At 37.5% G+C, this 25,540-nt stretch overlaps 3 protein-coding genes across 3 annotated transcripts; 1 reads left to right on the plus strand and 2 right to left on the minus strand.

Annotated features, from left to right (window-relative positions):
• Positions 1 to 255: 255 nt before the first annotated feature.
• LOC133859880 (protein trichome birefringence-like 19) lies at positions 256 to 2,668 on the plus strand. Its single transcript, XM_062295433.1, has 2 exons — positions 256 to 822; positions 1,856 to 2,668. Exons 1-2 carry the CDS (start codon positions 310 to 312, stop codon positions 2,624 to 2,626), a joined length of 1,284 nt encoding a protein of 427 aa, XP_062151417.1. The 5' UTR covers positions 256 to 309; the 3' UTR covers positions 2,627 to 2,668.
• Positions 2,669 to 3,502: 834 nt separating this feature from the next.
• On the minus strand, positions 3,503 to 6,737 carry LOC133859169 (uncharacterized). Its single transcript, XM_062294494.1, has 6 exons — positions 6,324 to 6,737; positions 5,741 to 5,863; positions 5,242 to 5,430; positions 5,056 to 5,137; positions 4,123 to 4,187; positions 3,503 to 4,023 (listed from the first exon to the last, which is right to left on the minus strand). The coding sequence occupies exons 1-6, from the start codon at positions 6,612 to 6,614 to the stop codon at positions 3,718 to 3,720; spliced, it is 1,056 nt and encodes a 351-aa protein (XP_062150478.1). The 5' UTR covers positions 6,615 to 6,737; the 3' UTR covers positions 3,503 to 3,717.
• An 8,171-nt stretch (positions 6,738 to 14,908) lies between these two features.
• On the minus strand, positions 14,909 to 24,426 carry LOC133860437 (glucan endo-1,3-beta-D-glucosidase ARB_01444-like; the record flags this gene model as incomplete). The annotated part of the gene is made up of 2 exons (XM_062296048.1): positions 14,909 to 15,924; positions 23,179 to 24,426. Coding segments are annotated over 2 exons (2,172 nt in total), but the record flags the coding sequence as incomplete, so codon positions are not given.
• Between the last annotated feature and the right edge of the window lie 1,114 nt (positions 24,427 to 25,540).

Consider the following 25,540-nt stretch of genomic DNA (forward strand, 5'->3'; position numbering starts at 1 on the left):
CTAACATTTCTCTTATATGAAATATAGGTGAGCAATTTGGTTGTTTTGTTTTTTTCTCCTAAAATAATAAAACATGTTTTGCTGTTTTGAATCTGTTTTCAAAACAAGCAACCAAACAGGCCCTAACTTTTTCCTTTCCTTTTTTCTTTACAAGTTAGCATTGATTACGAATCATGATGCATCGATGCTTATTGCTTACCAAAAAACAAGAACACGTTATGAGGGTGATCATTTGCTTGGTATACCCGTAAGATTATTTATCCAAACTCCATACACATTATCTAACCCGTATATATAACTTCAATACAAATGTGTCTTTCTCCACCCACCATCACCATGAAGTTTCATGGCGCCGCCGTTGAGCTTCCCAACGGAAAAACCACGTCAACCGACATCCCCAAACATGTTTTCCAAGTAGCCGTTGTCTTGATCTTCCTCACCATACTCCCTCTTTGCATAAACAGAAATAATCCACGTTCGCCATTGCCCTCTCCCAAGATCGAAGACGACCATGGTTTGAGTTTGAGAAGCAGAGGATTTGACAAGAAATGTGATATCTTTACTGGAAACTGGATTCCATTCCCCGAGGGGCCTTATTACACAAATGCAACTTGCAACCTGATGATCGATCAGCAAAACTGCATGAAGTTCGGGAGACCTGACACGGAGTTCCTGAAATGGAGGTGGAAACCAGATGAATGTGAGCTACCTCTGTTTGATGCACTTCAGTTCTTGGAGCTTGTCAGAGGGAAGTCCATTGCCTTTGTTGGAGACTCTGTGGGTCGAAACCAAATGCAGTCCCTATTGTGCCTCTTGGCTAGTGTAAGTACTGCTCAATCTTTCTCTGGCGAAGTTTCTGTTAGAAAAGAAAAACTAAAACAGACAAGTACATGCTCATAAGTGCGCTTTTCTCAATAAATTATTTGTCTTCATGAATTGCTATGCACGGGATTACAGCAAAAATATTTTTTCAACATACAATGAAGCCCAGGAATCTTCTGTAGTATTTTAATTAAATTTTGCTCAAAACGAAATCAAACTAGAACACTCTAAGAGTGTCTTTCTAGCAAGATAGAGCGATCAACTCGAATTTTAAGAATACATTATGTTTTGAGAGAGGCAAAAGAAGAGAATATTTTGTAAAATAATATTTCCTGCATAACAATTGCATGAACACACTTTAATTTGTACAACAAAGCTGATTGATGTGGAAATGATTTTCTTAAAAAAAAAAAAATGTGTACAATAATTGTGAAAATCATTTCCACATCAGCTTTTTTGTACAAAGTTTGTATAATTATTGTGCAGAAAACATTACTCTATTTTGTATTATGAAAACTAGTATGCAGTGGACTACTTATATGTAGTGTTAGAACAACAATTTCTTTTCTTTTCTTTTCCTTTTTCTTTTTTCCTTTTTTTTTTTTTTTTTTTTTTTTTTTTTTTTTTGAGTGAGCAACTTTTCATTACCAACAACATATCTAATTATAAGGAAATCTTAGCAAAGCTAAAGCGAAAAGACACCTAAACCAACCCAACCAAGAAACCAACAAGAAAGCACAGAGGGAATGAACGTGCAACAAAATCAAACTAAAACCACATCTAAACCTCAAGACTTGCAAATGATAACATTTTTTTTAGTGGCCTTAAACTTACCTTTGGAGAGTATCCTAACTCTAACTTCCCATATAAACTATTTAAGCAATTGCTCTTCAGTTTTATTTTTGAATGATTAGCATAGCGGACAGCTAGCATTTCGGTTTCTCCGTAGCAGTACTCTTAGATGATAATTCTCGACAACACAAAGATTAATATATACCAATTCTAAGCCTATATATATTTCTGCATCTTTCAGGCGGTTTATCCTGAGGATATCTCTGAAAAGTATACATCAGACATAAATTTCAAACGCTGGTTTTATGCAGACTACAACTTTACAGTAGCAACACTGTGGTCTCCGTTTTTGGTTAAAGCCAGTGACGCAGACCCCAACGGGCACTCCTACAACAGCATCATGAACCTGTATTTAGACAAGGTTGACGAGGCATGGGCGACACAAGTTACAAAATTCGACTATGTAATCATCTCAGCAGGACAATGGTTCTTCCGACCACTAATGTTCTATGAAAATGGTCAGCTTGTCGGGTGTTTCAAGTGCCAGCAAGAGAACGTCACAGACCTTACACACTACTACGGATACAGAAAGGCCTTTCGAACCGCCTTTAGAAGCCTCAAAGATTACAAGGGGGTGACAATTTTGAGGACATTTTCTCCGGCACACTTTGAGAATGGGGACTGGAATAAAGGAGGGAATTGTGTGAGGACAAGGCCGTTTAGCAAGGAGGGATTGAAGGTAGACCAATATGTTTGGGAGATGTACTTCACTCAAATGGAGGAGCAAAGGGCAGCAGCAAAGGAAGGGAGGAAGAGGGGTTTGCAATTTGGTTTGTTGGATACAACTGAAGCGATGTTGCTGCGGCCAGATGGGCATCCAAACCATTACGGCCACTCGCCACAAAGGAATGTGACTCTAGCCGACTGTGTCCACTGGTGCTTGCCAGGTCCTATTGACACATGGAATGAATTTTTGCTTTATAACTTGAAGGGGGGACAGAAAAATGCTTAGGACTTCACTTATATATATATATACAAACACACACACACACTATATATATATATATATATATATATATATAAAAATTAATTCTTTCATTCCACTATAATAGCATGTTCTATAACGCTACACTACTCATAAAATTTATTGGGTTTCACATGCAAAATCATATTTGTAAACATTTATTCTTTTGAAAAAAAATAAAAAATAAAATTGTGTTTTTGGACATAATTTATATTCTATCGGATGGGATTATCCCGCTGCTCAACTTAATCTCAATTAGCCAGCTGATTATCTTCAATAGCCAATATATATGAGTCATGATTTGTGGGGACATATTAAAAGAAAAGCTAATGAAGTAGCTCACTGTTTAGTGAAAGCAGCTTTCCACCAATCTCTAGGACATATGTAGATAGAAAAACGTCTTGTATTTATTCAAAATATTGTACTCGCAGAGCAAGATGTTTCTTCTTGATTTAAATGAAAACCCGAAAGATTTACTTCAAAATAAATAAATAAATAAAATACTACAGTACTTGGTGACAAAAAAATGATTCCTTATTACTAGTGTCGTCACCTACAATTTGGGTTTAAAACGAGAGAATTGTATTTTTATCGAGATTAAAAGAGGAGAGAGAAGAGAGAGATAGAGCTAGAGTAGAAATCAAGAAACCCTTTTGTTAAGGAAGATTATGTGCTACTAAAATAATGAGGGTCTATTTGCAATAGACACTCACTGATGGCTGTTGCCTGGGATAATTGTTTTCTCTTTCCACGACAATCAGGAACTCTTTAACTTCTGAAACTTGGAAGAATCATTCGAAATTCTCATCACCTTCTTTAACATAAACACAGGAGATTTTACATTCAGATTAAGGGTGAAGGTAATTTTATCCAAAATTTCAATAGTATCATTGAACTCTTGAACTAATACTTCAAAGCTGTATCTAAATCTCAAGTTGGCATAAGCATATATATCTACAGAAAATGGAATATAAAATACAAATATACATAGAAATTTTATTATTAAAGTGTGGAGACATGAGTTATCATTCAAACAAATATTGATGAAGCTTCAGCGTTCTCAGGATACAGGCTACTCTTCAAAGTGAAATCTTGATGAAGACCAATATGTGTAAGGCAAAAATGTAGAGTACAAAAGTCGACCTCAGTAGCATAAGTTTCTGCTGATTTTCAGATCGGCCACCAGGGTAATAAGGGGGTTTGAGGTGAACATCAACAATATAGTCAGAAGAAGCAGATCCTCTCTCGGATGTGCTTCTTCCAAACCGATTCCTGGCAGCATTCACTTCCAGGTTGATGCTTTCAACCCTCCTCCACAATCCGTTCAATCTTTCCAGCTCCATTTCTTTTATATGAATGTCACTAAACAGGCTTTCTGCTTGTGCCTATAACCAAAGCAGATAATATTGAATGAACTCTCTCCTCAGCAATATAGATACAGCCTCAAGTAACTGTAAAGTACATATAAGAAGCATAAACCTAACCTGTTTTGCTTCCAGTTGCTCAATTAGGCTGTGAAGCTGTTTATCCAATATCTTCTCTCTCTGAGCTGCACAATAGATATTTGCTTAAAGTCAAAATGCATCTATAAGCTGCTACCTTGAAAGTGTGTTATACTCTTGATAGGACAAATACATGAATTTTCAACTATTAAATCTCATGAAAACTAAGCAAAAAGTCTACTTGCATAGTTTTTATAGCACTATAAAAGGCGTAAAAGGCAAATAAATTGAAAGAAAAAAAACATTATTACTAGGTATGCCCCTATAGGTTGCTGCATGCAGGAGATTACTGCATGTCCAAAATTCTTAGGTCCACAAGCCCATCAATCATAAATATGCTTCCCTTTGAATTCTTCCATCTAAAAGTGTACAACCATACCTTTCTAGAATTAGATCTCCCAAGCTGCACATGTTCACAATTTACAACCAAGATTTTCCAAATGTGCCTAGTCATTTTAAGCCAATGTACTTGTGGTAAGGTCCATGAACTGACTTCAATCAGATAGAGTTTGCAGATGAGAAAAAATAGAAAGCCCAATTTCAACTTTTTACCAAGAGCATAAGTAAGACCAAAATAAAAAAATAAATAATTAAAATTAACGCACACAAATTGGGGATACTAACAAGAAACTATTTAGTGTCTTCAGATTTATTACGTCTTCCATTTTACCCTTACTATTTTTTTCATTTGACACTGCTCCACATCCAATAAAGGATCTAGCTTCAATCTCAAGATAACATTTTCTACAATCAACCCAAGAAATTCGTAACGAATTAAACAAGGAGATATTGCAGAAGGATCACAATACAATCCAAGTCAGAACTGTACCTCATTGCTAATGGATCACAAATTAGAAGTCTAGGCATTATAGGAAGATGAACACAATACTAAAAAAAATTATCAATGTAAGATACCTGGGGTAGGCTGCTTCAACGCCTTATCCTGAACTTGAGCCCATCTTTTCTCCAAATCTTGAACTACCCCTTCTGTTGAACTCTGAGAGGATTGAACAATATATAAGTGAAAATAACAAAAATTCAATTTTTACAAATAAGAATTAGAAAATAAAAAACTAAAAGGAAATTAAGGACGCAATGGACCAATTCTTTTTTCTTGTTTTCTAACTTCTCCAGTATAGCAGAGTTTGACTCTTCTGAATCAGGTCCACCTTCCACAACCAACTTGGATTTAACAACTGAATCACTGAATCTGCCAGATTGGCTGGCAACCAAAGCAGCTTCTCTACTTTCCAGCTCTGCTCTAAGATTCTTCGTAGTCTCATCCAATTCCTGTAAGCATCAATCAATGTAGATACACACTTCAAATGACACCTTTAACTTTGGGAAAATAATCAGGGTACATAGACTGGATTCTACATAAACTAAAATATCAGCTTGTAAGCATAGTCGAACAAAGTATTATGGATAATAAAATTCACCGCAACAGATTTCTTTTTGATAATAAAACGCTGATATATGATCACTTGCATGAGAAACTCCTAAAAGATAATTATAAGCACAATGGGATGTGTTCATAAGACAATAATACAAATATGAACTAGAGCAGCATTAGAAATAAGTTTAGAATCTTATAACTCACCTCTAACTTCCTCTGAAGGAGGACTGCCTCCTGCATTTTCTCCTTTATTTTATTCTCACAATTGGATATAGCCTTTTCATACGCAGCATTTTCTTCCTGCAGAGTCACCTCTCTCAGTTGGGCCTGCATATCATATATGGTTCCGACTATTAATTTGGAAAATGAAAACATCATCAATTGACATCCAATTTGATCCGCCTCTGGACCGAAATTCATCCAAAGCAGTTACTACATGTAAGATCTTTTTCGTTTCTCGTGCAAATTTCTTACATCGCATATTAGCCACTATCTCCTTCTACCATTAGCAAACAACAAAAATTTGTTTTCATTTCAAGTACACAGAGACCAAAAAATCCATTGCTTCAACTAAAGATAAACAGTGCACATACACTCGGCCACTAGAATTACAATCAAAATTCAAAGACCCACATAATCATACTCCTGAAATAAAAACAAAATCCAAAGACCCACATGATAAATCCCAGAATTCAAACAAAAATGCACCAAAATAGCCTTTGACATAAAAATGGAAACCAAGCTCAAAGACCCAGATGAGAAAATCCCAAAGAAGTTGGAAGCAAACCTGCTCGCGTGTGGCCGAGTGAGAGTTGAGTTGGAGGGCGAGAGCGGCGTTGGAAGCGAGGGAGTGGGCATGGAGATGAGGGAGGCGTTGGGAGATGTCAGGGGGAGGCAATCTCAGCCGTAGATCCTGGATCGCACGGCTCAGAGAAGCCGCTTTCTGGTCCAGTTCTTGCACGTACTTTTGCTGCTCTGCGGCGAATACTATTGGGATCGAATTGGGGTCGTCTTCACCGTTGCTTTGTGCCCCACCCGCTCCCACTACGTCCGCTGCCCAGGCTAGCAAACCAGCCATCTCTCACTCTCTCTCTCTCTCTCTCTGACTCTCTCTCTCTCTCTCTCTCTCTCTCTCTGAGAATGGCTGTGATGGAGTTCGGAGAGAGGCCGGTTCGGAGCGGTTCCGGGTTGTTTGGCCTTGGTTTCTTTGCCTACTAAAGCCCAAGGCTTTGGTTAGATACAGATTGGGCTTCCAATGTGAGACCCACATGGAGGGAAAGTCTTCAATGTATGCGATAGAAAACCTTTGCTTGTGAAAATCCCAGTAATTATTTCAACATCCACAAATTAATGACGCCTTTTGTTGTAATATATATAAGAATAATTGCATCATTGGTCCTTGAAGTATGCCATAATTATGCGATAGAAAACCTTTGCTTGTGAAAATCTGAGTAATTATTTTAACATCCACAAATTAATGAGTCATTTTGTTATAATATATATAGGAATAATTGCATCATTGGTCCCTGAGGTATGCCGTAATTACAAATCACTTCCTATAGTTTAAAAAGTTCATGGAAGGTCATTGTGGTAAATTATAATTACAAATCAATCCCTAAAGTCAAATTCTGTTAAAAAATTTGACAAATTATGTTAAATGTCACATCAGCGCAACATCAAACCAATAAGATGGCGACACGTGACCACTTGAATAAAAAAATATAAACTTATTAAAAAATAAATAAATAAACTTATTTTTAAAAAATAAAAACAAAAACAAAAATGGGATTGGGTGGTTGGGCTACCCCCAACCAATGGGGGTGGCCACGCACCAACCCCAGTAGCCGCCGGGGACCAGGGGCGGAGTGGGGGGGTCGAGGGGGCAAGTGCCCCCTCTCAACCCACGAACAATTTTCTTACAACTAATAAAATTTTCTTCAATATACTTGTTGCCCACCCTAAACCAACCATAAGGGGCATAGACATTACAAGTGGAGGTAAGCAGTAGACAACGTTTTACTGTTTCAATTTGCAGATTTTTTTACTGTTTTAGACTTTTAGTTTCAGAGTTTTAAGAAAGTTAGGTTTAGGAAAAAGGCTCACGAAGAAGAAGATCCAAGCTGTGCGTTTTTGTTGTTCTTAAACGCCCTGTTTCATTAAAGACACACTGACTCGTGGAGATGAAAAAGGGCACGCTCCATTTCAGCATGAGTAATGTGGGTCCGACATAAAAGGTTTAAAAAGTTTAAATTTTTTAATAAAATTTGACTTCAATGATCCATTTGTAATTATAGTTTACCACAGGGGCCTTCCATGAACTTTTTAAACCATAGGAAGTTATTTGTAATTATAGCATACCCCAGGGACCAGTGATGTAATTATTCTAAATATATATATATAATTGCACCGTTAGTCTCTGTGGTATACCATAATTATTTTTCACTCCCTATGGTTTAAAAAGTTCATGAGAGGTCCTCGTGGTATGCAATAATTACAAATCGATCCCTGGCGTCAAATTCTGTTAAAATTTTTAACAGATTCCATCAAATGCCACGTCAGCAACACGTATTGCCAATAAGATGGCGACACGTGTTCATCTTAATAAAAAAATATAAATTTTTTAAAAAATAAATAAAAATACTTTTTTTTTTTAAAAAAAAAAAAAAAAAAGAAAGCTCAAAGGGGTGGCTAGGCCACCCCCAGTGGCCGTAGGGGGTGGCCGCGCGCCACACCCTGCGGCCATGCCACCCCCAGCCACCCCTTTGAGCTTTCTTCTTCTTCTTCTTTTTTTATTTTATTTTATTTTTTATTTTTTAAAATTTTATTATTTTTTTTTTAAAAAAAGTATTTTTATTTATTTTTTAATAAATTTATATTTTTTTATTACGATGGACACGTGTCACCATCTTATTGACAACACGTGCGCTGACATGGCATTTGACGGAATCTGTTAAAAATTTTAACAGAATTTGACGCTAGGGATCGATTTGTAATTATTGCATATCACGAGGACCTCCCATGAACTTTTTAAACCATAGGAAGTAAAAAATAATTATGACATACCACAGGGACCAACGGTGCAATTATCCCATATATATATATTGGTCAAGATTTGATGGCATATAACCATCATATCATCATCACATTCAATACTTGATTTGATGGCATATAACTATCTTATCACCATCGCATTTAATACCAATTATCATACTATAATTCTAAGAGTGAGTTTGAGATTGTGATTTTGTAGATAATAAGTGCGATTTTAAACCAAATTGCAAAACATAAATCATTTGGAAACTGCTTTTTAAAAATTTGTGAATCTGTTTTTTCAAATCGTAGGTAAAATTGTGTTTTTTTTAAAAAAAAAATGCAAAATTTTAAAAGTTAAATTGAGATTTTAAAGGCTAAACTACGATTTTGTCAAATGCTTAACTGCGTTTTTAAAAATCACTTTTTTAAATCGCACATTTTAAAATCGTTATTTTAAATGACACTTTTTGAAATTGCAAACTCAAAAAGACCTTAATACCATTTGTAGCCATAACAAACACATAAAAAGCTTATGGGGCTTTTTTTTTTTTTTTTTTTGGTTAAGATATAGAGCACCGGTCCACCGGATCATTTTTTGACCCATTTTTTATTATTGGTTTGGTTTTTCTGCACTGTATCGAGTATTTTTTTTTTTTTTTTTTGGAGAATTCACCCCTTTCTATTTTAGATCCCATGTAACCCTTGCGGCCTTATTTAATTAGGAAAAATAAAATGAAAACACAAAAAGCATCTGAAATGTTTTCATTTTCAGATTTAGATCCAACAATACGATATTAACCATTCACTTTTGTAGTTATTACTCGACTTAGAATTTCATCCTAAGTGAGATTTCCAATAAGTTTTGAACGTTTCCTTGGCTATTGGGGTTTTTTTTTTTTTTTTTTTTTTTTTAAAAAAAAAAAAAATGGTGTCCTTAACAATAATACTACTCTCTAGTCTTTTATTTATTGAATATCTAACTTCTTCTTTTTTCTTTTTTTTTTCTTTTTTTTTTTTTTAAATACATGACAACAGAATTACAACAAGAATGAAAAAGAACAAAAACAATGGCTAGGCAACCTGAAATTTAAATTATGAACGAAAGTACATGGGGACAATGCTTTCGAAGATGCGGGCCCTGTGATTCGTGATGCGGATACCAAAAATCGAGGCCACCAGTTAAGGTGGTAAATGAAATATAAAGAGTCTCAAGAACTCAAACACCAATACGAGGGATCCGGCTTCAGTGCTGTAGGACGAAAGGATAGCAGATGTGCTGTTAAAAAATGGATGGTCAAGATTAAATGATATAATTTTTTAAACAGACGACGTCGTCTACTTAAAGGAACTAACAGATTGATTTAAACGGTAGTTAACGTCTGATTCTAAAGACAGACCTATGAAGCCAAAATACAAGATGCACCGCGTGAAACAACAAAAGACCCTTCCCCTTCCTTGTGAAGTTCATCTTCTTCCATGCTTCGTCTCTGTTGTGGCTTCTCACCGAAAGTTTGGCGTCTCTCTGCACCCTTGCTTCCTCTAGCTCAACATTTAGTTGTTCAAAACCTATTTTTCTACCAAATAATGAGAGGCTAGAGTGTAAAAATAGAAACAACAACCGAAAACTATATCACGAACATTTATTCCATCCCAGAGGGAGAAAGAGAGCCAAAAGGATTATCTTACCTTGCATTAACCAGCCCTCCCCTCCATACTGGCATACACTAACTGTAAAACCGAAGAGAAAGCCATCCATTATTCACAATTGCATAGCATACAGTAATAAAGAGAGAAGGAAAGGAAGAATGCAGAAAGAGAAAGTTGTGTGTGTGTGAGAGAGAGATAAGCTGTAGTGTTGCAGGTTTTATAGCATAGCTCTGGCAGTTTTATTTTTATTTTTCTGACTTTATCCATGAATTAAATTCTCCTACTCTCTCTCTCTCTCTCTTTCTGACGCAACACTATAACAAGAAAGAAACTAAGAAAGGGACTGAAAGCAAATGATAAATTCAACCGACTAAAGCAACTATGAATGCAAATCTTATTAGCTAATTAAACTTGCGCATGCAAATCTTTATGAAGATGATAAAGTCTCTAGCTGGGCCACTGCATATATCTAGTTGTTTGTTGCTCTGTTTTCCCCTGTTTTGCCATTCAGTTGATGTTCTGTTGTTCAATGACCCCCGTACAGCGTATGCATCACTCACTCTCTCTCTCTCTCTCTTTGGTTCCTACAGTATAAGCTCAATGGTGGTGAGTTGATCCTTGAAGATCCTGGTGGTTTGCTCGTGGATCTTGGGGACGTTTAAAAAAGGCAGCGAGAGAATAAGCGCCAAAAGTGGAAATAATAATCAGGAAGGTTGAGATCTTTGGCTATAGGAAGAGCATAGGTGCAGAAAAAGGTCGATGATAAGGACACGAATGGTGGATGTAGGAGGGGAGATGCTTGGGCTGTCCAGATTGGAGCATGTGGTGAAGAGGATGGTGATGGAGAACTTGTGACCGTAATGGGTGAAGGATGAACTTGCCAAGCTCTTGGCAACCTTGGAGATTATGTGGCCATGCTTGGAGGCTGGAGCTGGAAGTAGAACTATAGTGCCTAATCTCTGAACCACTTTTTGAGCGGTAGGAGGTGACGAGGTGACAGACTAAGAAGGTAGGACGTTAACTACCGTTTAAATAAATCTGTTAGTTCCTTTAAGTAAACGACGTCGTTTGTTTAAAAAATTTGTCCTTTAATCTTAACTGTCCATTTTTTAACAGCAAATGTGCTGTACTTTCTTTGTACAGCACTGAAGTCGGATCCCAATACGAGGATAAACAGATAGAGGTTACAACTGAAAAGCCCAAAACAAAACACAACAACAACACAAAAACAGGAAAATAACCAACAACAGAGGCCCGAATGAGGGGAGGGGAGTGGGAGCCACCTCTGGTGGTGTGTGAGAGTCATGTGAGGCCAAAGGAAGGCCTCTCGCCAGTGAGAGACGCTGGAGCCGCCGAAGTACACCGCAAGCCGTGGTGGGGAGAGGCGGTTGGAGGAGACGTGGTCCACACACACCAAGAAGGTCCCTAGCGCGAGCAGTGGACGCTTCCGTGAGTGGGCAATGGTGGGGAGCACGACAACCGTCGGTAGACTCGAAGGACGCCAGCGAACCCACTTGTGAGACGCGTGTCGTGCAAAAATGGGCTGGGAAGTGTAGATCTAGATCCTAAGATTTTAACCCAAAAAACCATCAAAAAAACGCACAAAACACGACGGAATGAGAGGAGATAAACCGGTGAGCTCTGTGTTAAGAGCAAAGCGAGAAGATAAAGAGCCAGAAAAAAAATCCGGTATGATAGTAACCTCAAAAGAGGCAAAAGCTTTGGTTGGTTGATTGGTACGAGAGAAAACTCTCAAGGGTTTTAGGTGGCTGGTTGGTTGGGCGGATAGAGGAGAAGGAGAGAAAGATGGGGTTGCAAGGAAGGGGGAGGAGGAGAGAGAACAAAGCTTTTTTTTTAACTACAAAAGTCCAACTTCACATAGCCTTTTTTTATTGTGTATCTAACTTAAGAGTGCGTTCAAATTCAACAACAAAGCCAAACTAACTTCGGAAAACGACGGGGAAATATCAATTTTCTCTGTTCTCTTTCCTCTCCTGATTTTCTTGCTGTGTAAACCGACTTGGGAGGGAGGCTGCTTGCTTCCCTCCCCATCTCTTCCTGTACCGCCTTACCCTGTACTTTTTATCTCTTCTGAGGTATACTATCCATCCATCGATCTACTGCATCAAAGGAGTTGGAAGGAATGTCAAAAACTCCTCTTCTATCCCTTTCATGAACTCTTTGCCTCTTTTGAGGAATCTATCTTGCTAGAACTTTTTCTAGTCCAATCTATGTTTTTTCTATACCTTGTTTTTATTCAGCAGCTTATTCCAGTTTGCTCCATCTTCCTCCACCAAGTGTTTTGTGATTTTTGGATAGATTGTAAGTTTGTTATCTTTGGATTTAGATCTACGTTCCTCTGTTCATCTTTGCATGACATGCACCTCATCAATGGGTTCGTCGGTGTCTTCTGCTTCCACCGATGGTTGTTGCACCTCCATCCTCCGCCCACGCACCGGCGCGTGGCCCACACGCGCATGGGGGAGTTTCTCCCTTTCCGGCGTGAGGTGGCTCCGCTTGTCTCCCCTGCCTTTCTCCGCTCAGGCTTTCGGTGGATCTAGTCGGCGTCGTCTTTTTCTGTTGATGAGAGGCCACTTCTTGACGGCGCGTGGATCTCACGCGCCGTCAGGGCCGGCTCCTATTCCTCCTCATTCAATCGAAAATCTGTTGTTTATATTACTGTTTCTGTATTTTTCTGTATTTTTTTTGTTGTTTATTTCTGGGCTTATTTGTGTTTTCCCCTTGTAATTCTCTGTTGCTACTGTGTTTGGAGCCTTTGGGTTCTGTAACAACACCAAACCACCTTAATTGGTGGCCTCGATTTTTGACATCCGTGTCACGAATCTTTAGGCCCGCTTCTTCAGAAGTATTGTCTCCGCATACTTTCATTCTTAGTTTAATTTTCAGCTGCCCATGCTTTGTGTTGTTTGTTAGATTCTCCACTTCTTTTTCTTTTTGGATCAGAAATGATAAGGATCCTCTCCTGTAACCCTTTTTCCTCAATCAATTAAAAAAAAAAAAAAAAAACTTAAGAGTGCATTTATATCCCCGCTTCTGAAAGTTGCAGGGTCAGTGTGAAACCTAGACTAGTAAGGCTTTAAGTTATGCCATATTAATAGTCTGATTCAATAGATATTGGTAGTTATCTCACTTCCAACAACTTTTAAGAGAACCTTAATATTAATATTAATAATGATAATAATAATAATAATAATAACTTTTCAGAGTTAAATATCTGTGAATTATAAGATATTTTATTAGCACTCATGTTAGTTCAGCCAAAACAGCTAAAAACTTATTTTAATTAATCAAATTAATTATTTCGGTTAAAGATTGGATTAGTTGAGCATTCTAGTAGCTAGTCAAATCTTCAACCAAAGTGGCTAACTAGATGAGACAATTTGATGAGTGTTGTAGCTCAACAGTGCATAAGTTAAATTAATAATAAAAAAAAAAATTAATTAATTTGGTTTTCTCTCCTCTTTCTAGAATAGTAATAATGGATAAAATACTACTAATAATAATAATATAAATGAAATAGTAAAAATGAATAACAAAAATCTGAGCTTTAATTTTAAAAAATAGATAGCTAGAGGAAAGAAAAGACAAAAAAAAAAGGGGTTATTTACCTAAATTGTAACGAAATATTTGTTGAGGCAATGTGAATGGAATATAGTATAGAGACACAACTCTGGAGAGTGGAGAGGGAGGGCAGCCAATGATCGATCATTAGGCATGCATGCAGAGAGAAGATATGAGTCCAGAGCAACGAAGATTACTGGAGTAGTATTATTGTTGAAGAGCCACTTGAAAGTAAGATGGGTATTGTTAGCAGAACTGCACTCGTACGCAGATGAGCTCCGAAACTGTAGGGATGTTATGAGGCATGAAGATAAAAGCCCATCTCTACTCTCTAGTCTTCATCAACGGCCCTTTTAATATAAACACTAGAGCTTTCTTGTCAAGCCCCTTTTCTCCTCTGTATGCCATTCCAAGCAACAATAATGCTGCTAACAATACCCATTACTTAATTACAATGATGTGCCTCAAATCCAATTATTCGAATCAATCATGCTAATTTATTAAAGACACCCACTGCACATACACGCATGTATATGTGCATAAAAGGACACAAATTCCTACCGCCATTCATGCTAGTGGCAATGAAATAGACATAAAATTCTGTAAATTAGACAGGAAAATGAAGGCAAAAAAAAAAAAAAAAAAAGACCAATAAGTATATTCCAACACCTCCAGCAACAATTTTTACCGGGCTTCAGCTATAATCTATGGAAGAATTATGTAGAATCTAACTTTCACCTTCGGGCATGATTCCCATGAGGCAATAACAGAAAAAGGAGCACTAGTTTTGCACTCTGCCATCATTGACTTGGAAATTAGGTACTGTGCTGTGCTAAGGAATGCATGGCCGTTGACACTACGCAGGGCTCATTTATGATCACATAAGACAGTTAAAAGTTACATTAATGTTAAGCCCAAAGTTCATGAGGAATTCATCTCATAAGCAAGTTTCTTAGTCTGAAAATACAAAAGCATAACCTACAGAAATGACTATCACTAAATAACATGGTCTATTACTGTTCTATTACTAAACATGAATCATCTGTTGTTAAAAAGCTCAACAGTAGCATCAGTTGAAATGCAAGAGCGAGGCACACGCTAGCAAGAATATGCTTATAATTCATTTCATTATGATGTTTGTATAAAAAAGTTCAATCATATCATGTCTTATTCAAACAAACCCAGTTAGAAGACAAACAAATTCAGTGACAATAGTGAACAAACCAACCGTGCTTTCCTCCTCCCCCACATCCCTCTACCTCTTCATCACCTCTGCTGTGAATCCACCATAAGAGATTAGTGAGAGAGTTCCCATCATCAAAACCATTCAAGGTCCTGATCTTCTCCAAAGCACCTTCTTTGTCATAAATCCCTTCCAGGGCATAGACAAATCCCTTCCATCCTTCTCCAACTCCCTCTCTTTGCAAAGCAGGTAAGGTCCACTTCACAAGGTCCCTCACGAAAACAACATCAGAGAACAAGACCTCAGTGATTGGCGATATGGGAATCACCTGAATTCCAAGCCTACACTCTCTCCATTCAGATGGAGCAAACCATAGTCCACTATCCCTCTTGTTAGCCCACAATACACCCACCACCTTGTTCTCTCTAGCGAAAACCTCATCATACATATTATCTTTCTCTCTCACATGCCACCATGTTTGCGCAGCCTGAATTTCCAATGCTGCAAGAATTGATCCAATGGTAACAAGATGTGCGTCTCCATAGGCCATTCCCATCAAAGCTGCTGAATAATAAGCATTCACCGCCTCGCTTGTGCTCTCTTGATTCCGCCCATCAGCAAATTCTGTTAGCCCTCCAGCCCAAGAGTGCAATTTATACAAGTCAAAGCACCTCAGACGTGTATAATTCGTATTTGATCTCCTGCCCAAGTTCATAAAATCCGCCATAAGGGAATAAGCTTGAGGCCTATACTTTCTCCCCCACGTCGGGTCAATCTTCGCAAGCACTGAAATTGCATAAAGAAAGTAACCCAAATGATAATGGTGATCATTATAAACACCAAAACCAAAATTAAGCTCAGAATCCAATGTCCCTTTCTTAGTGACAATTCCACCCCACTTATCATCGTACATAAAACCATTCCAGCTGAAAGTTCCATCCAACTATTAGATTGTATTTTTAAACGTGTTAGTTATTTTTCTGTTTCCTTAGTTATGTAGGTTAGTTGAGAGCTTACTCTGTTTTTACTTCTTTGTAATTCAGTATAAATACTAAAACAGTTAGTTGTAATCTTAAGCTTGATCAATACAGAATTACTGAATACATGATTTCCACATTCTCTCTCTCGCACAGTTCTTACTTCTGTTCTTCATTGATCACTCAATATCAGAAATTCAATATGGTATCAGAGCAATTCTCAATTGTTTTCTGATTCTTGTTTTTCTTTTCACAATCAAAATTGTTTCTTTTCTATAATTCTCAATTGTTTCTCCTCTATTGAATTCTTCGATGGAAAACCTAACCCTAGGTTCTTCTTCTCTGACAATGGATTGTTCGAATCCATTGTTCCTTCACAATGGTGACAATCCAGGAAATCCTTTGGTTTCTCAGTTGTTAACTGGCGAGAATTATTACACATGGAGTCGATCCATGCTAATGGCGCTGACTGCGAAGAACAAAGTTCTCTTCATCAATGGAGGTTTGCCCAAACCTGATCCTGCCAGCTCAGAATATTTGCCATGGACGCGATGCAACAATATGGTACTTTCTTGGATTATTAATTCTGTTTCCAAAGAAATTTCTATTAGTATCATATCTGTTGATACCGCTGAGGCAATGTGGAATGATCTAAAGATCGTTTTTCACAACAAAATGGTCCTAGAATTTTTCAAATTCAAAAGTCTATTTCAGACTTAAGACAAGAAAATTTATCAGTGAGTAGTTATTTCACTGTTTTAAAGGGGTTGTGGGATGAATTGATTCACTATAAACCCTTACCACCGTGCACATGTGGTACTATGAAAGTTCATAATGAATATCTGCAACAAGAGCATGTCATGCAATTCTTGATGGGCTTGAATGAGTCTTATGCCCATACTCGAGGTCAAATTTTGATGCTCAATCCTCTTCCACCAATCAACACAGTATTTTCTCTAGTTATTCAAGAAGAAAGGCAGAAAGAAGTTTATACTGCTATTGGTTCTAGTAACCATAATTCTGCTGCTTTGTTCACAAAATCTGTTGCTTCTGATGCTTCTGCAACACCAAGAAATCGTCCTGTCAAGAACAATTCATTCCACAAAGACCGTCCTGTTTGTAGTCATTGCGGGGTATCTGGTCACACCATGGAGAAGTGCTATAGATTGCATGGCTTTCCTCCTGGTTTCAAATTTAATAAAGGGAAAAATGCTGCTGAATCCTCTGCCAATCAAGTTTCAGATTTTTTTGAAACTTCCGGAAATCAAATCTCATCTTCACTGCCATTTACTCAAGAGCAATGTCAGAAACTCATGGCTCTCATCACACCTTCTTCTGAAGTCAGTTCTGCCAATCACCTTGTTGCCAACATGTCAGGTAACTCTGCTCCTAATTTTCTTCATTCTGTTTTCTCCTCCATAACTTCTTTCAAAAAGGCTTTAATATCAAATTCTTGTTCTTGGATCATAGATACAGGAGCTACAGATCATATGATTTGTTCTTTCTCATTGTTTACTACTGTTATTGCTTCTGTTTCCAAACTGGTTAAACTGCCAAATGGAAATTTTGTTCCAGTTACACATATTGGTACCGTGAGATTATCTTCTACACTCATTCTCACAAATGTTCTATATGTTCCATCTTTCTCTTTTAATCTCATATCTGTTAGCCAACTCACCAAGAATGTTTCCTGTTGTTTGTTGTTTTTTGCTAACACTTGTTATATACAGCTTCTACATCCTTGGAAGACGATTGGAGTGGGTAGAGAATCTGGAGGTCTTTTCCACTTACAGTGCACACCTGATTTTTCCATTCCTTGTCTTCCATCTACCACTCAAAGCTTTTCTGTCACTACTTCAGTTCCCTCCAGTACATGGCATTGCCGGTTGGGACATCTCTCGGATGCTCGCATGAAACTCCTCAGTTTACAACATTCTCAAATATCTTTTCAGTCAAATAAATGTTGTAATGTTTGCCCTTTGGCAAAACAACATAGAGTAGCTTTTCCCATTAGTCATTCCATTTCTGCTAATCCTTTTGATTTAGTACATTGTGACATTTGGGGTCCATATTCTACTGCATCTCTTACAGGTGCAAAGTACTTTCTCACAATTGTAGATGATTGTACTCGTTATACTTGGGTCCATTTAATGAATAATAAAGCTCAAGTTCGTTCTCTTTTGCGTTCATTTTTTCAATTGCTTGTTACTCAATTTCAATGTAAGATTAAGTGCATTCGTAGTGATAATGGTGTGGAATTTCAAATGACAGAATTTTTTCAATCTCAAGGAATTATCCATCAATTGAGTTGTGTTGAAACACCTCAACAGAATTCTGTTGTTGAAAGGAAGCATCAACATCTTTTGAATGTTGCTAGATCTTTACGTTTTCAAGCTCATTTACCTCTAATTTTTTGGGGTGAATGTGTACTCACTGCTGCCTATATAATCAACCGTATTCCCACCCCTATTTTGTCCAACATTTCTCCTTTTGAGAAACTTTTTCATACCCCTCCTTCTTTTTCTCATTTTCGAGTTTTTGGATGTCTTTGTTTTGCTTCTACCTTAGCTCATCATCGTACTAAATTTGCTCCTCGTGCCAAGTCTTGTATTTTTATTGGTTATCCTTTTGGCATCAAAGGTTATAAGGTTTTTGATATTCAAACCAACTCAATTATTGTTTCCCGTGATGTTATTTTTCATGAATCTGTTTTTCCTTACAAGACATCTCATTTTCCTCCTTCTGATGATTTTGTTTCCTCCTCTGTTTTGCCTATTTCAGTTCCTGCTGATGATTTTGTTTTTCCTAATAATTCAGTTTCTTCTCATACCAATCATATTTCAGATTCTGTTCCTATTTCTCTCACTGATAATGTTTCAGATTCTATTGATAATGTGATTTCTTCCAATTCCAATTCCAATGATACTTCTCTTGCTGTTCCTATTCGCCAGTCTTCTCGAATTAGACAGAAACCCAATTACTTACATGACTATCACTGTCAATTGGTGACCTCTTCCTCTACTTCACTGCAGCCATCTTCCAATCTTGCAGATCAGTCTATACAAGGTACATCTCATGCTCTTTCTTCTGTTTTATCATATGACCGATTGTCTCCATCTCATAAACATTTTGCTCTCTCCATTTCTACTTCTTTTGAATCTCAATTTTTTCACCAAGTTGTCAAACATGCTTGTTGGCGTGAAGCTATGCAGTCTGAGATAGATGCCTTAGAATCCAATCATACTTGGACTCTTACTCATCTTCTGTAGCGCCCCAGATTTTAAGACATAAATTATAATGGTTTAGATTAATTTTAAAACATTTTTAATAAGGAAAAAGAATAACTACGATTATTTATAAATGTGTATTTTGTTTGTAGAAACGTTTATAGTTGCAATTTGATAAAAACTCAAAACAGACCTTAAACTTTGGAATAACGGAAACAGGGTCAAACGAACTCCGTTTTGATCGATTCAAAATTCCGAACGCTCATCTTGAAGTCCTCTAGCTACCCTCCAAATTTCATAATTTTTGGACTCCATTTGATACCCAAAAACATTCGTGAAAAATAGGACCCCTGTTCTGGACGGAAATTCACATTATTCTTTAATGGGCTATCTTTGGACTTAACCCAACCCATTCCAATTGCTATCTACAAACCCAACCCACATTTCACATGTTAAATTCACATTATTCATTATTGGGCCATCTTTGAACTTAACTCAACCCATTCCAATTGCTATCTACAAACCCAACCCACCTTTGAGAAAATAGTAATTTCCTTGAGTGAGAAACTAGGCATAGTAAATTGGTCTAGCAATGAGAATGGTTAAATAATAATAATAATAATAATAATAATGTTAGAATAATATATTAAGGTTTGAGTGCATTGTGATAGGTAAATTTGAGTGCATTGTGGTAGGTAAGTTTGAGTGCATTTTTGAGTGCATTGTGGTAGGTAAGTTTGAGTGCATTTTTGAGTGCATTGTGGTAGGTAAGGTTAATTCCCATCCATTGGATCAAAATGTGTCTACTTGATCCTAACCATTCATTCTCTTATAAATAGAACCCAAAATGGAACACAATACCCATCAAGTTTCACTCACACACACACCTAAGGCCAAGAGAGAAAATGGTGAGATTTGTGTAGTTTTGTGTGGTTTAAGGCTTAAAGTGTGAGCTAGGAAGTATTTTGGTAAAAGCTCGATTCCGATGCTAATGGGAAGTCCAAGTAAGGGAACCCTCTACCCCTTCTCAAATTATTATATTATTTTAATTATTCCTTTATTTGCGTAAGGGAACCCTCTACCCCTTCTCAAATTATTATATTATTTTAATTATTCCTTTATTTGCGTAAGGGAACCCTCTACCCCTTCTCAAATTATTATATTATTTTAAATATTCCTTTATTTGCAAAATTTCGATTAACTATTTTGATTCGGTATTTCAAATTATTTTATTTATATAAAGGATTTGTTAGTTTTGATATGAAAGTTTTGAGTATAAAAATGATATTCTTGAAATCGTGATTTTGAGTAAAAAACCCTCCAACACGTTGCCCTATATATACTAGTAAAGAATGAGAAAGTTTTGTGAGAAGTTATACAAGAAAAGAATGAGAAAGTTTTGGGAGAAAACTCTTTGAGTTATATATAAAGGAGAAATATTTTTGAAAAGGGCACGTGTGTGGAGGAGACTATTATTTGGGCCCTAGACCCGCAGAGATTCGAGACCCTTCAAGATTTAGCTCGGTACCGTAGCTCGAGATGGAAGCGCACCCGCTGGTTCGCTTAGTGACAGCGGTATCTGTCTCTATGTCAGTCTAAGTGCACTTCAATTAATTAGCTGACGGGGGTGGGGCCTGTGGCCACAGGTAAACCGCGTTACTCACCCAAGGTCAACGCATCGACCGCGCAACCCTACGTACACAGGGCGTAATAGTGTATTGGGCATACTATGAGTAATGATTATTTCAAATATATATATATATATATATATATATATATATATATATATATATATATATATATATATATATATATATATATATATATATATATATATATATTATCTTGTGTATAAAAAGGGAGTTTTTGACAAATGTTTGGAGATTTATAAAAGGGAGTTTTTGACAAATGTTTTGGAGATATTTAAAAGAAGTTTTTGACAATTGTTTGAAGATTTTCAAAAGAATTTAACTCAACTGTTTTATGGTTGAGGATTCCTTACTGAGCATGTTTTTGTGCTCACCCCTTATTTTGTTTTTGTTTTCAGGTTATGAACAGAGAGACGTAGGTGGCCGGGATGGGATCTAGGAATGCATTAGGACATTTCATTTATATTACCCAAAATTTTCAGTTATTGTATCTTTTACAATTAAATGACCGTTTCCGCATTTATTAAAAACTCTGATATTTTGAAACCATTATTATTTTATTTATTTAAATCAGCATACTAGTTAAGATATTTGGCAGACCTTACGAATCTTTGCAGTTTAAAGAGAAAAGTGACGAACCTAACCCTTTGCGGTTTGGGGGCGTTACATCTTCCTTCCGAAAAAACACCCATTGGTTGTAAATGGGTGTATAAGATCAAACATCGAGCTGATGGTTCTGTTGAAAGGTATAAAGCCCGTTTAGTAGCTAAGGGTTTTACTCAATGCGAAGGTTTGGATTATTTTGAAACCTTTTCTCCTGTTGCCAAGATGACAACTGTTCGATGTCTTCTTGCCTTAGCTGCTGTTCACAACTGGAAGCTTCACCAACTTGATGTGAATAATGCATTCTTGCATGGAGACTTGGATGAAGATGTCTTTATGCAATTACCTCTTGGATTTGCTAGTAAGGGGGAGACTCGGGTATGCAAACTCAACAAGTCTCTTTATGGTTTAAAACAGGCATCGAGACAATGGTTTTCTAAATTTTCAAATACCCTACTTCTTCATGGCTTTACTCAGTCCAAGGCCGACTATTCATTGTTCACTAAAACCATTGGTTCTTCTTTCATTGCCTTATTAGTTTATGTCGATGACATAGTTTTGGCCAGCAATGATTCCAAGATTATTGATGAGCTTATTGTGTTCCTAAACACTCAGTTCAAGCTTAAGGACTTAGGTCCTCTCAAATTCTTTCTTGGTCTTGAGGTAGCCCGCAGCAGCAAAGGCATTGCAATTTGTCAACGCAAATTTGCACTTGAAATTCTCAATGATGCAGGTCAATTGGTAGCTAAACCTGCTAAGTTTCCTATGGAACCAAATGTTCATTTTTCTGCTACTGAGGGTGCTTTACTTGAGGATCCTACTGTTTACAGAAGGTTAATTGGTAGACTATTATACCTTACTACAACTCGGCCAGATTTGACGTATTCTGTACACACTCTCAGTCAATTTATGCAGTCTCCTAGGCAGCCTCATATGCAAGCTGCTCTTCGGGTCCTTAGATACATCAAATCTGCTCCTGGCCAGGGATTATTTTTTCCTTCTTCTTCAACTTGTCATCTTAAAGCCTTTTGTGACTCTGATTGGGCTGCTTGCCCGGATACTAGAAGATCAATTACTGGTTTTTGTGTGTTCCTTGGTTCCTCTTTGATCTCATGGAAGTCTAAAAAGCAACACACGGTCTCAAGATCTTCAGCTGAGGCTGAGTATCGTTCAATGGCTGCTGTCACTTGTGAACTCACATGGCTCTTCCAGCTACTCACGGATCTTCATGTCATTCATTCTTCCGCTGCTCTTCTTTTTTGTGACAGTAAGGCTGCTCTTCACATTGCAGCCAACCCTGTCTACCACGAGCGCACAAAGCATATAGAGATCGATTGCCATATTGTGCGTGAGAAGATTCAACAAGGCTTACTCCGGACTTTGCATGTTTCCTCTGCAAACCAGCTTGCTGACATTTTTACAAAGTCTCTTGGTTCTGTTCTTTTCCATTCTTTATTATCCAAGATGAACGTTATGGATATCCATTGTCCATCTTGAGGGGGAGTATTAGATTGTATTTTTATACGTGTTAGTTATTTTTCTGTTTCCTTAGTTATGTAGGTTAGTTGAGAGCTTACTCTGTTTTTACTTCTTTGTAATTCAGTATAAATACTAAAACAGTTAGTTGTAATCTTAAGCTTGATCAATACAGAATTACTGAATACATGATTTCCACATTCTCTCTCTCGCACAGTTCTTACTTCTGTTCTTCATTGATCACTCAATATCAGAAATTCAATACCAACCATGGCTCAATTGTATCCTTCAGAAACTTCCTTATCTTAGGAATCACCTCAAAAAAATCCACCTCCTCTGCTATCAATGCCAACCTTGCCGCTCTTGCAATCAATTTCCCGTAAAAATAAGACGAATTGGTTGCTATCGTCGAATTCAAAGCATCAACATCCGCAGAAAGTGCATCGATAATCTCAGCATATGATTCTTCTTTGATACCTCTAATTGAATGCCAATTTACAGGCACTGGGGCTGGTTTCAATCCCCACGAATCTCCAACCACACCAACAAGTTCACCATCAATACTCTTATACTTAAAATCCTCCAAGACAGTAACTTTAGAATCATCACCGTCTAGTAGCCGAAGATGAAGAGGGTGAGCTAACATGAGCAAATCCCCCCACCCCTTCTTCTCCCATTTGTATTCCAAGCAAAATGGCTTAGTGAATACAGCATTACCGGAAACCGGGTAACAAGAACTGAACCGGTCGAGAATCGCCTCGTGTCTTGGATCGGAGTCTGGCAACGCTGCAATCCGAATTATGCCCGAAAACCCAGTAGAAGAGATCAAAGAGAGGCTTTGTGAGAGACTGATCGGCGAGGACGTGTATATGAGCCATGTCTGGTCGTTGTTGAGCTTGACGATGTGCTTAGTGAGAGCAGTGTTTGATGAAAATGAGAGAATGGCATGGATGGTTGATATCGAAATGGCGGTGCCGCCGGAGACGAAACAAGTCAGAAACGGGCTTCCCCGGACGAGGAAGAACCTCAGGTTGGAAGAGGGGAAGTCCAGAGTGACACTGAGATCACTAAAGGAGGAGATAATATGCGTTTTTTGAGCATCTGGGTGGGTGTTTACTGAGGCGGAGATGGTGAGGTCAGGGTTGAAAACCTGGTAGATGAAAGCTGAGTTGAAGAAGCGAGATGGGTAGGAGAGAGAAAGAGAGGAGAGGGAGGATTTTATGAGGTAGGGGTGGATGTACTCAGGCTGGTCACCATTTTTTAAGGTGAAGTTTTGGAAGAAAGAGTTTGTGGGGGGTGGGATGGAGAGGAGTGCAGGGGAGAAGAAGATGGAGGGGTCGGGGAGGACTGTGGACTGGATTCGAGGGAAGAGGAATGGTCCGAAAGGTTGGATTTGTGGTGGTGGTGATTCTGACATGATTGGGATTTTAGGTGAATCAGGTGGTGGTAGAGATGGTGGGGGTGTTGGAGGTTTGCGACGTCTACTCTTTTTGGAGAATAAGGTTTGTGAGGAAGTATATATATATATAGGAGTTTAATAATTTGTTGTACAGAGTGGACAAGTTGCTGGTTTAGATTTGGTAGGTGGAAAGGAGGAGGAAAGTTGTTGGTTTTATGGAAGGAATGGGGGAATGGTGGAAGATGGATATGAGAGGACTAAGAAGAAGGTTGAATTGAAAGTGAAGTTGAGAAGGGTATGAGAATATGTGAAAATTGTAAGTTTATGTAAATGAATGTGAGAAGGAAGGCATATCAAAGTGGGGACTGGGGATGGATTCATCACGCTTGAGAGGTAAAGAATTGAATGTAAATGGAGAAAGGTTTAATTAGGGCCTTATTAATAACAATGTACTTGTCTTTTAAAAGAAGAAAACACTCACAAACCTAATGGAAGGTAAATTTACACCTTTTTATAAGGGAATCATCATTACCAGCAAAAAAAGGTTAGGAGGGAATCCACATTTCCTTGAGTCTTATATATTTCTAGGGTATCTATCTAGTCTTTTCTTACTGTATTATCATGTTTTGACTGTATCGTACTATATATGTATGTCATTTAATACCCAAGAAATCCCCTATCATTGGTTCAAGTTCAAATCTAATGTTAAATAAATTGAGGAATTTCAAGGATATTTAGAACTAGAGAGATTTAGGCAACATGACTTCCTATAACCACTTATTTTTCAGGAGTATATTTATGCACTAGCTATCATAGTGATTTTGTTAGAAAATGTAGCTTATGATTATAAATCTAGTTTGTACATGGATTCCCCCAACTTAAGTCCAACTAAACAAGATAATTTTTTAGGATTTCCAAAAATCTTTAAATATTACGCCCATCCAAACGCCCCCACTGGGGTATTGCACGACCTACAGTACCTAAAATTTATGTGTTTTGTTTGTAATGAATGGTTAAGAGTGTGCTACATCATCAATATTTTTAAAAATAATGAAAGAAAACAGGGGTTGACCACCTTTATCAACTATTTAGGAGTGGTCAACTACTCCATCATTTGTTTTAGGATGATCAGCCACTATCGTGAATTGTTTGGAGATGGCCAATCACCCTCATTAACTGTTTAGGGGTGGTCCTCATTGACTACTTTGAGGGTAGTCTAACCACCATT

The sequence above is a fragment of the Alnus glutinosa genome, chromosome 2 (assembly GCF_958979055.1).
Source record: "Alnus glutinosa chromosome 2, dhAlnGlut1.1, whole genome shotgun sequence".
In the NCBI taxonomy this organism is placed as follows: domain Eukaryota; kingdom Viridiplantae; phylum Streptophyta; class Magnoliopsida; order Fagales; family Betulaceae; genus Alnus; species Alnus glutinosa.

What these genes read in the sequence shown, in the direction of transcription:
- LOC133859880 (XM_062295433.1), top strand. Translation starts at nt 310, where the DNA reads ATGTGTCTTTCTCCACCCACCATCACCATGAAGTTTCATGGCGCCGCC. An exon ending in TATTGTGCCTCTTGGCTAGT is followed by an intron (nt 823 to 1,855) that starts GTAAGTACTGCT and finishes TGCATCTTTCAG; the next exon opens with GCGGTTTATCCTGAGGATAT.
- LOC133859169 (XM_062294494.1), bottom strand. Translation starts at nt 6,614, where the DNA reads ATGGCTGGTTTGCTAGCCTGGGCAGCGGACGTAGTGGGAGCGGGTGGG. An exon ending in ACTCGGCCACACGCGAGCAG is followed by an intron (nt 5,864 to 6,323) that starts GTTTGCTTCCAA and finishes TATGATATGCAG; the next exon opens with GCCCAACTGAGAGAGGTGAC. An exon ending in AAAACAAGAAAAAAGAATTG is followed by an intron (nt 5,138 to 5,241) that starts GTCCATTGCGTC and finishes CAATCCTCTCAG; the next exon opens with AGTTCAACAGAAGGGGTAGT.